The sequence below is a fragment of the Nerophis ophidion genome, linkage group LG08, assembly GCF_033978795.1.
Source record: "Nerophis ophidion isolate RoL-2023_Sa linkage group LG08, RoL_Noph_v1.0, whole genome shotgun sequence".
In the NCBI taxonomy this organism is placed as follows: Eukaryota; Metazoa; Chordata; class Actinopteri; order Syngnathiformes; family Syngnathidae; genus Nerophis; species Nerophis ophidion.
Window position 1 is genome coordinate 38,568,074 of NC_084618.1, and position 16,512 is coordinate 38,584,585.

General features: G+C 41.9%; 1 protein-coding gene across 3 annotated transcripts; it reads right to left on the reverse strand.

Annotated features, from left to right (window-relative positions):
* Window positions 1-9: 9 nt before the first annotated feature.
* On the reverse strand, window positions 10-16,302 carry LOC133557757 (phosphatidylinositol 4-kinase beta-like). Of its 3 annotated transcripts, none has more exons than XM_061908518.1 (14): window positions 16,086-16,301; window positions 15,182-15,644; window positions 13,503-13,930; window positions 13,017-13,442; window positions 7,386-7,613; window positions 7,098-7,328; window positions 5,155-5,249; window positions 4,984-5,088; window positions 4,795-4,918; window positions 4,607-4,720; window positions 4,372-4,523; window positions 4,162-4,294; window positions 3,960-4,080; window positions 10-1,222 (listed from the first exon to the last, which is right to left on the reverse strand). In XM_061908518.1, exons 2-14 carry the CDS (start codon window positions 15,627-15,629, stop codon window positions 1,041-1,043), a joined length of 2,787 nt encoding a protein of 928 aa, XP_061764502.1. In that variant the 5' UTR covers window positions 15,630-15,644; window positions 16,086-16,301; the 3' UTR covers window positions 10-1,040. The 3 variants fall into 3 exon arrangements, with proteins under 3 accessions (XP_061764502.1, XP_061764501.1, XP_061764503.1); XM_061908517.1 differs by having other exon boundaries at window positions 5,155-5,255; XM_061908519.1 differs by lacking the exon at window positions 3,960-4,080 and having other exon boundaries at window positions 1,031-1,222; window positions 5,155-5,255; window positions 16,086-16,302.
* Window positions 16,303-16,512: the final 210 nt, after the last annotated feature.

Below are 16,512 nucleotides of genomic sequence, written 5' to 3' on the forward strand. Positions count from 1 at the left end.
TGTCAACAGTCCATCCATCAGGAGAGTTTATTCCAGTTTGAAGTTGTGTGTACGAAAACAAAAACAAGTTAGCTGGTTAGTACAATCTGAATGCATTGGTTGTGTTAAATATAAATATAGACTGTACATTATAACATCCCCAAGGCTGCTCTGATGCTTATTTGGATGTGTATATTTAGTGGAAGTTAACCACTTTGTTGTCATACAAAGTTCAAGTACACAATCAGAAACCCGATTGGCTGCAGTCAACCACAGAGTACAATTAAGTATACGTTATGTTGTACACTGCGTATTACATAGTGTGTACTACTTGAGTTAATCAGCATAGTAAATTTTACATACACGCTCCTAAACTACTGTTTAGTAGTACTATGGATGCACTATTAAACAACTACTCAGTAGTTAGTAGTAAGCACTACTAAACTATGATTGTGTTGTCCTTAGTACCCACGCACTACTAAACTACTGCTGTGTTGTACTAACATTATTGTGTAGTAAGACTATGTAATTACTGAGTAGTACTACTGTGGTAGTAATATTTGGTAGTACGTACTTTGTTCATTAGTGGATAAGTATGTAACGAGCATTATGTAACCAGGTGTATACATATTAGCACGTACCTGCTTGAAAGATGTACTGACGCTACGTTAGCTTCCATTTTGTTCACACAATCAGAAATGTCCTGATTGGCTGCAGTCAATCACCGGCAAGGTATGTGTCGAGCAATTACAGCGCGGCAACGTCCGGGCTCAAACAACACTCTGTTAGCTGGAATGTTCCATCAAGTCTCAGTGACGTTAAAGCATCGTTTTACATTTCAATAAATGTGGATTGATGCCATTTCTAGCACAAATGTGTCATTTACAACACATCAGTCATCTTTTCCACGCCATCAACACGCGTGGACGCGTGCTAATGATAGCATGTTAATGTTCAGCCCGCATCATGGGGAAAACATTCAGCATTTGTCGCGTGTGCTTCACATGGAGTGTTTATGTGCTTAAAAACGAAAATGAAAGAACAGCTGACTCAGCGTCTGGTCACATGATGCCATTTGTGACGTACTGGAAGGAGTCATAGAGTTTAGTGGTGATGGAGCGCATGGAGCCGTCTACCAGCTGCTCCACCAGAACCTGAAGCTGCTCCTCGGTCAGGCTCATATGGAAACGCTCCTTTAGGCCGCGGATGGTTCCGGAACCGTGGAAGCAGGCCAGCTGGGAACCTGAAGGTCACAGCCAAAAAACAACCATCAATTACTAGACAGCTTCTTGTTTCTGCACTGAACGCGCTAAAAGACAAATTTAAAATAATATTTTCATGTGAGAAAGAACGGATTTCTTACAAAATACAATACTTATGTACGCACTACTAATAGTGCTACTGTGCTTACACACATTCTAATTTAGTAGTGTCTACACTACTACCACTTTGTAGTAAGACATATAAAATGGTACTACAATGTGCGCACTACTAAGTGTTCATTACGGTGTATGACATGCTATTAAGTGTACACTATGTAATGTGTACTATGTAGGACAGTGGTTCTCAACCTTTTTTCTGTGATGTACCCCCGTGAACATTTTTTTAATTCAAGTACCCCCAATCGTCCAGCAGTGATAATGTTACTTGTACAATACTTACTTTATTTCCCGCCACGGAGGGGAGAATTGTTGTTTAAAACAGTGGTTCTCAACCTTTTTTCAGTGATGTACCCCCTGTGAACATTTTTTTTAATTCAAGTACCCCCTAATCAGAACAAAACATTTTTGTTTGAAAAAAAGAGATGAAGTAAAATACAGCAATATGTCATCAGTTTCTGATTTACTAAATTGAATAACGGTGCAAAATATTGCTCATTTGTAGTGGTCTTTTTTGAACTATTTTGAAAAAAAAGATATAAAAAATAATTAAAAACTTGTTGAAATAAACAAGTGATTCAATTATAAATAAAGATTTCTCCACATAGAAGTAATCATCAACTTAAAGTGCCCTCTTTGGGGATTGTAATAGAGATCCATCTGGAATCATGAACTTAATTCTAAACATTTCTTCACAAAAAAAATAAATCTTTAACATCAATCTTTATGGAACATGTCCACAAAAAATATAGCTGTCAACACTGAATATTGCATTGTTGCATTTCTTTTCACAGTTTATGAACTTACATATTTGACGTCTTATTGAATAAATATATTCATAAAGGATTTTTTAATTGTTGCTACTTTTAGAATATTTTTTCAAAATCTCACGTACCCTTGGCATACCTTCAAGTACCCCCAGGGGTACGCGTACCCCCATTTGAGAACCACTGATGTAGGACATACAAGTGCTTACTAATATGTGTGTACTATTAATTGCACACGACGTAGTGTATACTATAAGTGTACATACTCCAAAGTCCTTACCACTAAGTGCAAACAATGACGTGCCCACTGTACACTTAATAGTACACTACATTGTGTTTGCTATAAATTCTACAACGCTTACAATATGTAGTACTAACTTCAAAGTCTTTATTACCAAATGCGTAAGTGCACCCTCCATGGTGTGTAATGGAACTTATACACAATGTAGTGCACACTATAAAAGCACTTATTACCAAGTGCATACTATTTAGAGCACACAATGAAGAGCATACTTCACAACTTTAGTACCTACTAAAGTTGACACTACATAGTGCAGACTGTGTATATACCATAGTGAAGTGAAGTATATTTATATAGCGCTTTTCTCTAATGACTCAAAGCGCTTTTACATAGTTAAACCCAATATCTAAGTTACATTTAAACCAGTGTGGGTGGCAGGTGGGTAAAGTGAGTAAAGCCCAAGGACACAACGGTAGTGACTAGGATGGCGGAAGTGTATACTAGTACTAAATAAACTGAGTAGTACGTATGCACTACTTTTTTGACATGGACAAAAAATGCTAGTAAGCCAATCAATAAAAATTGTACCTCCAACCCTCAAGTTGCTGGCACGGCTACTCTACCAACCGAGCTATACTGCCCCAAGTACACTCTATGAAGTACACACTTCATAGAGTGTACTCCATGAAATGTGTACTACTCTACACATTGCTGTGTAATCGTCCTATGTCATACTACAGTGGTTCTCAAATGGGGGTACGCGTACACCTGGGGTACTTGAAGGTATGCCAAGGGTACGTGAGATTTTTTTTAAATATTCTAAAAATAGCAACAATTCTAAAATCCTTTATAAATATATTTATTGAATAATACTTCAACAAAATATGAATGTAAGTTCATAAACTGTGAAAAGAAATGCAACAATGCAATATTCAGTGTTGACAGCTAATTTTTTTGTGGACATGTTCCATAAATATTGATGTTAAAGATTTATTTTTTTGTGAAGAAATGTTTAGAATTAAGTTCATGAATCCAGATGGATCTCTATTACAATCCCCAAAGAGGGCACTTTAAGTTGATGATTACTTTTATGTGTAGAAATCTTTATTTATAATTGAATCACTTGTTTATTTTTCAACAAGTTTTTTGTTATATTTATATCTTATTTTCCAAATAGTTCAAGAAAGACCACTACAAATTAGCAATATTTTGCCCTGTTATACAATTTAATAAATCAGAAACTGATGACATAGTGCTGTATTTTACTTCTTTATCTCTTTTTTTTTTAACCAAAAGTGCATTGCTCTGATTAGGGGGTACTTGAATTAAATAAATGTTCACAGGGGGTACATCATTGAAAAAAGGTTGAGAACCACTGCCATAGTATGTATGCACTATTTACTTATTACACAATACAGTAGTAGTTACTTAATAGTATGCACGCACGCCATATGCCTGGAAGTACTATGTAGTTACTTGGTAGTTTGTACGATGTTCCCTCGTATGTAATGAGGTACACAGGACAAAGTAATTGCAATGTACTATATAGAGTAGCTGAAGTAGATAGAAAGTGTACTCTGGTGTTTTGTGTACCTTGCTGCATTATCTCCACTATGTGCAGCACCTTGTCCATGTACTTCCTGGCAGCAATCAGTCCTTGCAGCATCAACATCTTGTAGTAGAGGAACATGTCTCCTTCCAGGCCCCCCATCACCTGCACGCACGCCTCGCCTCTTAGAAAGCTGCCCTCAACCACGCCGCTCCCCAACCCAGACCAAAACCGAGGCGCACTCACGTCGACGAACTCGGAGGTGAGCTTGAAGGCGGACGTCTCGAAGCCGAGATTGCGAGGAGAACTGGACAAGATGAAGCCGAAGTCGATGTGAATGATGTGACCTTCCGAGTCCAGCAGGATGTTCCCATTGTGCCTGGGAGGGAGCGGACAAGTTAACCTGGCATCTGGAGAAAGGTTGTCATGGAAACAACAGTAAGCCAAGCGTCGGACCTATCTTTGACCTGCAGCAGGTAGCAGATGAGGCTGTATCCGGCACAGCTCTGGACAAAATTCCTCTGAGCCGTGAGGAACTCCTCCGTGGTGGGGCTGCCGTGCTCCTGCAGGAAGTATTGGAGTAGCGAGAGCTGACTCTGCTTACGGACCTGAGCAACAAGCAACCATCTTTTTTTTGTCCTTGTCGTTTGGTCGGCCATCATGTGACCTCGCCAGGTGTGTGCCAGCGTACCTGGTGGAGGGACACGGCGTTGAGGACGGGCTCAATCATGCCGCTGTCCGATGACATCACAAGGATCTTGTAAGGTTTGATCCACAGAGGAATTCTCTCCTGCTGCCAGATGGACTACAAACACCAGAGGCTGAATGCTGAGACGCTCACAGCCACCTGGGCTACCTGAACGCAAGAGTCGGCGTTACCTGCAGCTGCGTCAGGACCTGATAGGCCAGCAGTTCCTGTCTCAGGTCGTCGCCACACTTGACGATGACGGACAGAAGACGCCAGCTGGGCAGGTGACCATACGGAGATGCTTCCCGGATACGCCTGCACACGCCACACCCACACCTGGTTTACTCCAGACAACATGGCTTCGGCGAGGCGTGGCCTACCTGACTTTTTCCTCCCAGGGTTCTTTGAGGGCCACAGCTGACGGGTCCTCGGGGTCCCTCCGAAACGTGGTGGGCGTGTGTGCCAAGTTCTCCGACAGGCGGCGTCTGAGAAGGGAAAAGGACAGGAAGTTGATGAGGAAGTCAAAATAAAAGCGCGGCAGGTAAACCAACCTGATGTCTCCAGCCGCGATGAAGACCATCTCCCTGCTCTCCAGGCTGGTGATGCTGTCCACGGAGAACTGGCTGATGTTGTCACTGCTGCTTGTCTGCGCCTCGGCCACACCATGCAAACGTTAGCACTATAGATGTCTGATAATATCGGACTGATAAATGCTTTAAAATTGAATATCGGAAATTTTTGGTATCGGTTTCAAAAAGTTAAATTTATGACTTTCCAAAACGCCGCTGTGTACACTGACGTAAGGAGAAGTACAGAGCGCCAATAAACCTTAAAGGCACTGCCTTTGCATGCCGGCCCAATCGCATAATATCTACGGATTTTCACACACACAAGTGAATGCAATGCATACTTGGTCAACAGCCATACAGGTCACACTGAGGGTGGCCGTATAAACAACTTTTAACACTGTTACAAATATGCGCCACCCTGTGAACCCACACCAAACAAGAATGACAAACACATTTCGGGAGAACATCTGCACCGTAACACAATACAAACACAACAGAACAAATACCCTGAACCCCTTGCAGAACTAACTTTTCCGGGACGCTACAATATACACCCCCGCTACCCACCTCAACCTCCTCATGCTCAAGGAGAGCATGTCCCAAATTCCAAGCTGCTGTTTTGAGGCATGTTAAAAAAAAAATGCAATTTGTGACTTCAATAATAAATACAGTGGGGCAAAAAAGTATTTAGTCAGCCACCGATTGTGCAAGTTCTCGCACTTAAAATGATAACAGAGGTCTGTAATTTTCATCATAGGTACACTTCAACTATGAGAGACAGAATGTGAAAAAAAAATCCAGGAATTCACATTGTAGGAATTTTAAAGAATTTATTTGTAAATTATGGTGGAAAATAAGTATTTGGTCAACCATTCAAAGCTCTCACTGATAGAAGGAGGTTTTGGCCAAAATCTCAATGATACATGGCCCCACTCATTCTTTCCTTAACACGGATCAATCGTCCTGTCCCCTTAGCAGAAAAACAGCCCCAAAGCATGATGTTTCCACCCCCATGCTTTACAGTAGGTATGGTGTTCTTGGGATGCAACTCAGTATTCTTCTTCCTCCAAACACGACGAGTTGAGTTTATACCAAAAAGTTCTATTTTGGTTTCATCCGACCACATGACATTCTCCCAATCCTCTGCTGTATCATCCATGTATCCATTTTGGTATAAACTCAAAATGTCATGTTTGGAGGAAGAAGAATACTGAGTTACATCCCAAGAACACCACACCTACTGTGAAGCATGGTGGTGGAAACATCATGCTTTGGGGCTGTTTTTCTGCTAAGGGGACAGGACGATTGATCCGTGTTAAGGAAAGAATGAATGGGGCCATGTATCACGAGATTTTGAGCCAAAACCTCCTTACATCAGTGAGAGCTTTGAATGGTTGACCAGATACTTATTTTCCACCATAATTTACAAATAAATTCTTTAAAATTCCTACAATGTGAATTCCTGGATTTTTTTTCCCACATTCTGTCTCTCACAGTTGAAGTGTACCTATGATGAAAATTACAGACCTCTGTCATCATTTTAAGTGGGAGAACTTGCACAATCAGTGGCTGACTAAATACTTTTTTGCCCCACTGTATGGCAGTGCCATGTTGGCATTTTTTTCCATAACTTGAGTTATTTTTTGGGTAAATCCTTGTTACATTGTTTAAAGCATCCAGCTGGGCATCACAACAAAATTAGGCATAATAATGTGTTAATTCCAAGACTGTATATATCGGCATTGGATGATGTCGTAATCTGTAATTAAGAGTTGGACAATGTCGGATACGGCCAAAAAAGCCATTATCGGACATCTGTAGTAATAAAGAGTTGGACAATATCGGATATTGGCAAAAAAGCTATTATCGGAAATCTCTAGTTAGCACCTACATCGGCACCCTCGATGGCGTGACGTGCCGCTCACCTCCACCTGCAGCTGCCCGATGTCATCGGTGGCCCATGCCTCGTCGTCGTTGTCGTAGTTGTTGACGGAGGAAAAACTCGTCGTCCGCTGCTCTGACGTCACGGCAGCGCCACAGTCGAGGTTGTCGGCAGAGCGGGCCGAGCGGATCCGCGCCTCGGGGATCCGAATGGGAACGGGGGAGGTCTCGAAGCTCTCGCACTGCAGGACCTCCACGTAGATGATGTACGGCGCCTGCATGAACCAGACGTTATAGTCCAGTACGGAGGAGCTAGCAGGCGGCGTGCTCACCTTATCTTTGGAGTTGAGCACCACGGCCTGCGTGTGCGGGATGCGGACCACGTGGTGCTGGAAGTCGGCGGTGGGCAGCCACACTCGGGCTGGCAGCTTGTGGTTGAGCAGCGACAACTCTGAGATCAGCCGCTGCGTCTTCTGCTCTTTGGTGGGCAGCGTGGCCAGACGCTTCCCGATGGCCAGCAGCGACTTCACCAAGTCACGCTGCGGACGCAGACGCTCCAGCTGAGGACCACAAGCATCACAGCTTATCATAGCAACTCTCGGTCACTTCTTAACTGCATGTCACATGGCCGGCGACAGACGGAGCTGCGGTTCACTCATCAGCCACCAGAGGGCTCTACAATGCAGCCGCAATATACCCAGGCTGCAAGCGGACACATGGAATCACTTTGGAGGAGGGAAGTGAAGATGTTTGTGTGACCTACATTCCACATTGCTTGGACCAATGAACTCTGACTAGGCCAGCGTTGTCACATGTCAACATATTATGACTTTCAAACGTTCCGTAAAAACATCCACTCTGTGTCATTGTTTGAACAAGCGTGCGACAGAAAGTGCCCGCACAACAAACCACCAGTGATATCTGTAGTTTTTCAATACAGCGAATTTCGGGTAGTGATTTGAGTTATTGTATTTAACAACCAAGCACTAATATGCAAAAAAACAAGTGTCTTGGCTCAAGATAGTCCACAGGTAGAAATGTAGCATTTAACTTACACATGCAAGTACAGAGAACATGGAATACGTTGTTATTAGAAATGTCCGGTAATATCGGCCTGCCGAATTTCATTGCCCCTCCCGAAAATCTCCCGGGGCAACCATTCTCCCGATTTCCACCTGAACAACATTATTGGGGGCGTGCCTTAAGGCACTGCCTTTAGCGTCCTCTACGACCTGTCGTCACGGCCGCTTTTCCTCCATACAAACAGCATGCCGGCCCAGTCACATAATATTTGCGGCTTTTACACACACATTATTGAATGCAAGGCATACTTGATCAACAGCCATACAGGTCACACTGAGGGTGGCTGTATTAACAACTTTAACACTGTTACAAATATGCGCCACACTGTGAACCTACACCAAACAAGAATGACAAACACATTTTCGGAGAACATCCACAGGGTAATACAACATAAACACAACAGAACAAATACCCAGAACCCCTTGCAGCACTAACTCTTCCGGGACGCTACAATAGACACACCCCGCCGCCATCTCCCGAATTTGGAAGTCTCAAGGTTGGCAAGTATGCACTAGTACAGTTGTTCTCAACTTTTTTTCAGTGATGTACCCCCTGAGAACATTTTTTAAATTCAAGTACCCCCTAATCCGAGCAAACAATTTTTGGTTGAAAAAAAGAGATAAAGAAGTAAAATACAGCACTATGTCATCAGTTTCTGATTTATTAAATTGTATAACAGTGCAAAATATTGCTCGTTTGTAGTGGTCTTTCTTGATCTATTTGGAAAAAAAAGATATAAAAATAAGTACAAACTTGTTGAAAAATAAACAAATGATTCAATTATAAATAAAGATTTCTACAGTAATCATCAACTTAAAGTGCCCTCTTTGGGGATTGTAATGGAGATCCATCTAAATTCTTGAACTTAAATTTAAAAATTTCTTCACAAAAAAAATCTTTAACATCAATATTTATGGAACATGTCCACAAAAAATCCAGCTGTCAACACTGAATATTGCATTGTTGTATTTTCTTTTCACAGTTTATGAACTTACATTCATATTTTGTTGAAGTATTATTCAATAAATATATTTATAAAGGATTTTTGAATTGTTGATATTTTTAGAATATTTTAAAAAATCTTACATACCCCTTGGCATACCTTCAAGTACCCCCAGGGGTACGCGTACCCCATTTGAAAACCACTGCTTTAGTATACTCTGGACTGAAGCTGTGTGCCTTCATTGTTTTTGTAGCTGTTGTTTTGAGGCATGTTTAAAAAATAATAATAATAATGCTACCGAGGCCTACAGAGGATGTCGTAGTGGTTTGTGTTGTGGTTTGTGCAGCCCTTTGAGACACTAGTGATTTAGGGCTATATAAATGAACATTGATGGATTGATTGATAATGCACATTGTGAAGGTCAAAGTATAGTATTTCCCATAGTTGTAGTGGGTTTTAGGATTATCTCAGGGAGAGCATGTCCCAAATTCCAAGCTGCTGTTTTGAGGCATGTTAAAAAAATATATATATATATATATATATAAATAGTGTAATATGGCAGTGCCATGTGGGCACTTTTGTCCATTACTGGAGTTGAATTTATTTTTTATTTTGGAAAACCTTGTTTTTGATTGATTGATTGAAACTTGTATTAGTAGATCGCGCAATACAGTACATATTCCGTACAAATGACCACTAAATGGTAACACCCGAATAAGTTTTTCAACTTGTCCACCTTAATCAATTCATGGTAAAGTTACATTGTTTAATGCTTCCAGTGGGGCATCACATCAAAATTAGGCATTACAATATGTTAATTCCACGACTGTATATATCAGTATCGGTTGATATCGGAATCGGTAATTAAGAGCTTGACAATATGAGATCGGCAAAAAAGAAAGTATCGGACATCTCAAATTGTGCTAAAACAAATATCAAAAACAACAACACGCCTCATCTAATTTCAATAAAGTTGAAATTGGTTTGTTTGTTTACTGTAAATCTCATCCCAAAAAAACCCCAACGCCGACCTTTTTGTTTGCAAATTTGCTGATGAGGTCTTCAAAGTCCAATTGTTGGCTTAGCTGACTTTCAATTGTGAATACAGCAAGACTATTTAACCTCTTGTCTTGTTGTGGACCTGAAATAGTTCTTAACTAGTTTCAGTTTGCTAAACGTCTTTTCTGCATCTGCAAAAGTAACAGGTATGATATGAAAGTCAGTGTAAAACATTCCCCAAAAATATTTTTTACTTTGTTGTTGTGCACTATGATGGTGTCTTATTTTATATCGATACAAAAACAAACAACAAATCTTTGAATATTCAACTTTTTTGTATTCAGGCTATTCAAATGTCCCACTTACAACACATTTTACAAGACCACATTGAACACATCTTGATAACGTAACTCATAATTGTTACTTCGTAACCATTTCATTATTAATATCCATTAACTAAGACAGAAAAATAAGCGGTTGTCATATTGTTGGAGTTGTCCGACTTTCTTTGTGGCCTTGAACGCATCACTGGTTAAAGGCGGTAAGTGCCAGCAGCACATGACAAATGACAGAGTTGGTTTTGGCCTGATTTGTACGACAGACAATGACCAGTTTTTCTAGATAGAAGTTTTTTACTAATGCTTTTGGGGTAGTTACGGCCAAATATAAACAGTTGTGTTCAAAAGAAGGGATCTTTGGAATTCTGTGTTTCGACAGACGTTACAATAATTGAACAGTGTTGAGGAACATCTGTTGTGGCCGCTTGTTGTCACCTGTCACTCTCATGGTTGCATTACAAAGTCCTACAGAATATATTATGAGTTTATTTTGTTTAGAGTTCAGATTATATTTGATTTTTTGCGCTGCTTATTCTTTGCTGTGCGTAGAGTACACCTGAGCAGAGCTTTGATTGCGCATGCATCCACCGGAACATGGGGCTTACCTTTTAGAAAAAAATGCTTTTAATGTCCTGCAGCCCTGCTGTGTTGCTCCTACTCTTGGCCTCCTTCCAAATTATATTCTGATGTCTGGACTTGTGCTTTTTGGGAGGCATCCTAACCCTGCTGGAGTTTGCTTGCACTCACTTAATTGCCATGAGGAAGAACCATGGTGGGAAGAACGAACCGCGGTGTGGACCAAACTATTTTTTATTTGTTTTGTTTTTTTGAATAAAAAAGGGGCCAAGGGGGTTATACAATGATTTGCAAATCCTTTTGAACTTATATCCAATTGAACACTGCAAAGAGAAGATACTTAATGTTCGGACTGGAAAATATTATTTTTGCAAATATTAGCTCCTTTGGAATTTGAAGTCTGCAACATGTTTAAAAAAAAGCTGGCACAAGTGTCAAAAGACTGAGAAAGTTGAGGAACATCAAACACTAATTTAAAGCATCCCACAGGTGAACAAGCTAAGTGGGTTCAGGTGGATACCATGATTGGGTATAAAAGCAGCTTCCATGAAATATTCAGTCATTCACAAACAAGGATGGGGCGAGGGTCGTGAACAAATGCTTGAGCAAATTGTTTGAGAAAATTTTTTTTCAACAACAAGGAATTTCACCATCTAAGGTCTGTACAATCATCAAAAGGTTCAGAGAATCTGGGGAAATCACTGCACGTATCAATCAATCAATGTTTACTTATATAGCCCTAAATCACTGGTGTCTCAAAGGCGATGATATTATGGGCCTTCGATCCCTCAGGCGGTACTGCATCAAAAAGCGACATCAATGCGTAAAAGGACATCACTACATGGGCACAGGAACACTTCAGTAAACCACTGTCAGTAACTAAAGTTTGTCACTACATCTTAAAGTGCAAATTAAAACTCAACTATGCAAAGCGAAAACCATTTATCAACAACACCCAGAGACGCAGTCGGCTTCGCTGTGCTCCCGAGCTCATCTAAGATTGACTGATACAAAGTGGAAAAGGGTTCTGTGGTCTGAAGAGTACACAATTCTAATTGTTTTTGGAAACTGTGGGCGTCTTGCACTCCGGACCAAAGAGGATAAAAAAAATTCGGACTGTTATAGGCGCAACGTTCAAAAGCCAGCATCTGTGACGGTATGGGGGTGTATAAGTGCCCAAGGCATGGGTAGCTTACAAATCTGTGAAGGCACCATTAATCCTGAAACGTACGTACATATTTTGGAGAAACATGTTACCATCCAAGCATGGACGCCCCTGCTTATTTCAGCAAGACAATGCAAAGCCACGTGTTACAACAGCGTAGTTATATAGTAAAAGAGTGCATCGCTGCAGCGGCAGCATCGTCTTCTCGCTGCCGTGCGCCTGGTTGCTTGGTGCCTACTCATCGGGAATGCACAGTTCACATGGACATTGAAAATGTGTGGCGCATTATGAAGCGTAAAATACCACAATGAAGACCCCGGACTGTTGAACAACTTAAGCTGTAAATCAAGATAGAATGGGAAAGAATTCCACCTGAAAAGCTTCAAAGTTTTGTCTCCTCAGTTCCCAAACGTTTACTGAGTGTTGTTAAAAAGAAAAGGCCATGTAACATAGTGGTAAAAATGCCCCCGTGACAACCTTTTTGCAGTGTGTTGCTGCCATTACATTCTAACTTAATGATTATTTGCAAAAAAAACAAGTTCCTCAGTTCGAACATTAAATATATTGTCTTTGCAGTCTATTCAACTGAATATAAGTTGAAAAAGATTTGCAAATCAGTGTATTCTGTTTTTATTTACGAATTACACAACAGGCCAACTTCACAGGTTTTGGGTTTTGTAGAATATTGTATGACTCGTGGCTTTATTTTAATTTGGATTAATTCAAATTAATATACTGTATATTATTTCAGTGTATGCATTATCATTTGTCATACAGACTATAGCAGGCTGTGTGTTATAATTGCCCTATACATGAACTACTGTGAAGGACTAACAAAAGCAAAGATGGGCGCACTCACCTCTTCATGGACAGCCTCCACTTTGGGGTTACTCCCAGTCCTTCGGAGGCCGCAGCCCGGCCCGCCGCTCGCCATGGTGGCGTCTGATTTGGACCTCTGGTGCGTCCTTCTTGAGGGGGACAGAGCAACGTCTGCCCCTCCTGGAACGAACGGCCCATCAAGGCGGCGGTCTGGGATGCCTGTGTCACTGCCGTGATGGCGCCGGTGAGCACGGCGGTAGGACGGTGAGGTCGCCGGGCAGTCAGAGGCCGAAAGTGTCCTTGAAGGGGCGGCGCCGGCGGGCCTGAGTTCATCAGACAAGATTAGCTTTCGGAGTTTGGCCCCCCGTGAGTGTCGCTGCGTGGAGATGTGCATGTCCGACGAGTAGGCGCCGAGCAACCAGGCGCACAGCAGCGAGAAGACGATGCTGCCGCTGCAGCGATGCACCTGGTGGCGCAAAATCACGCGTCAGAATACGGCGACGTCGGTGCGAGGCGGCGGACTCACCAGGTAAGGTCGGATGGCGTCGCCCACCTCTGCGTCCATGTGCACGTACATGCTGAGCAGCTGCGGCAGGTAAAAGTCCACCTCGCTGTCGGCGAAACTGAAGAGGCGGTTCCCGATGTACGCCTGCACGCCGGGCTCCTTGGACTTGTACAGGTACGCCATCGCCATGGAAACGTCAAAAAGCTTGGATTCGAACAACCGCAGCAGCCACGACTGTTTAGATGACGACGACTGCGGCGGCAGCTCTTGCTGGCAGCAGCCGCGCCCATCCGCCTCTTCATCCTCGTCTTCCTCTTTGATCGAGGCATTGTCGACACCGATGTGCCGCCTCTCGTCCAGACTGAGGGGCTCCGCCCCCTCTCGACTTTGTAGTTTGACCTTGAGAAGAACTTCCTGACATGCCTTCAGCGCCACTTCAGGGTCGATGACTGCAGGAGCAAAACAGCGACTTTCAAAATGGCTGCCGGTCCTTCTTTTAGTGTAGACAAGAGGGGTCACCAACGCGGTGCCCGCGGGCACCAGGTAGCCCGTAAGGACCAGATGAGTAGCCCGCTGGCCTGTCTTAAAAATATCTCAAATAGCAGCACTTACCAGTGAGATGCCTCTATTTTTTAAATGTTATTTATTTACTAGCAAGCTGGTCTCGCTTTGCTCGACATTTTTAATTCTAAGAGAGACAAAACTCAAATAGAATTTGAAAATTCAAGAAAATATTTGAAAGACTTGGTGTTCACTCGTTTAAAAAAATTCATTAATTTTTTTTACTTTGCTTCTTATAACTTTCAAAAAGACAATTTTAGAGAAAAAAATACAACCTTAAAAAGGATTTTAGGATCGTTAAACACATATACCTTTCTACCTTTTAAATTCCTTCCTCTTCTTTCCTGACAATTTAAATTAATGTTCAAGTAAATTTTTTTTATTGTAAAGAATAATAAAAACATTTTAATTTAATTCTTCATTTTAGCTTCTGTTTTTTCAACTAAGAATATTTGTGAAATATTTTTTCAAACTTATGATTAAAATTCAAAAAAAATATTTTGGCAAATTTAGAAAATCTGCAGAATTAAATTTAAATCTTATTTCAAAGTCTTTTGAATTTCTTTTAAAAAAATTTGTTCTGGAAAATCTAGAAGAAATAATGATTTGTCTTTGTTAGAAATATAGCTTGGTCCAATTTGTTATATATTCTAACAAAGTGCAGATTGGATTTTAACCTATTTAAAACATGTCATCAAAATTTTAAAATTAATTTTAATCAGGAAAAATAACTAATGATGTTCCATAAATTCTTTAATTTTTTCAAAAAGATTCAAATTAGTTAGTTTTTCTCCTAATTTTTTTCGGTTGAATTTTGTATTTTAAAGAGTCGAAATTGAAGATAAACTATGTTTCAAAATTAAATGTTCATTTTTTTCATGTTTTCTCCTCTTTTAACCGTTCAATTAGGTGTTTTTTCCATCATTCATTCTCTACAAAATATTGTACGACGGAATGACAGAAAGAAATACCAATTTTTTATATATATATATAGATGTATTTATTAAAGGTAAATTGAGCAAATTTCTGGCAATTTATTTAAGTGCGTATGAAGCTGTTTGGTAGCCCTTTGCATTATCAGTACCCAAGAAGTAGCTCTTGGTTTCAAAAAGGTTGGTGACCCCTGGTGTAGACCTTACCTTGCTCCGCCTCCATGGCGCTCTCAGAGATAGCCTGGTCCGCCAATGGACTCGGCCCGTTGGCCGCAAAGTCATTTCTGGCTGCGATGTCGCCGCTCGCTGTGCCCTCGCTGGCACTGCTGAGGCTACCGGTGCTCCCGATGCTCCCGCTGGGGCTGGAGCTGCGGGGGCTGGCGCTCGGCGAGGATGGCCGCTCATCTCGAGGGGGTGGGGGCAGCGGCAGCTGGGGTCGGGGCTGATTGTGGCGGTGACGACGGCGACCTGGGCCGTCAGAGGAGGTGTCAGAAGAACACGAGGACGATGATGAGGAGGCGCTGGAGGGAGAAGAGGGGCAGGAGAAGGTAGTGGGGGAGGATGAGGAGGCAGAAGGAGGGGCCTCGGTAGTGTGGGCGGGGCTTAGGTGCAGCAGGCGCACAGCTGGGGAGAAAGAAACTTCGGTGTCAGCCATTGTGGAAAAGAAGGTCTGCAAAAAAAAAAAAGAACAGGACACACGTGACTCAAATGACGTCATCATCCCTTTTGCCTGACAAAAATGTGTAGGGTGGGCGGGGTCAATCCTCATCACCTACACACAGACATGAGTACGACGTCACGAAAACGTGACGTGTCACAGGTGAGACGCGCGCTCCCAAACGCATCAACACATAAAAAAGCGTGCAGACACAAATGCAGACACGTGATTTTTAAGTTACGCTAGAGCCTATATACGTCAGGCCGTGACGTTAACATCACAATAATAAACATTGGGATTCGTTTTTTTATGACGTCACGGATTGATAACTGTGTTTGCAAGTGATATGTGTCGACGGAAGAGCCTCTACGATGAAGATAAAGATGGAGGAGTCACGTAGAATAACGAGAACAAACGCGAGCGGAGAGAAGGAGGAGGGGTAGCGGGACTTACCGGGTGCCCGAAATTTATCCGCCGTCAAAGGCTCCCACACGTCCGCCTTAAGTCTGTTTCTGGAGTCCAGCTTGTAGTCCAGTTTCCAGTTGAGCTTTCAGAGTAGAAACTGTTCCATTTGGTACGTTTTTGATTCTGGTCTGTGGCCTGACCGCTGAGCTTTATGGCAGCAGTGACGCAAGATCAAGTCCCCTTCACCCAATCAACAAAATGGAGACTTCCGGGTGCACTTTACATAATAAAAGCAGACATGATAAGTTAATTTGATACCTACGTCCACATCAAGAGATGTTCTTGGATGTGTGTCTTTTTGAAATTCAAATAGACACATATTCTCACATTAGTGACGCTTTCTTCAATTATCTCAATGTATTTGGCACCAGGTGCCTTACTTTGAAAAAGCGGCTGTACAAGTTCCGCAGGAAAA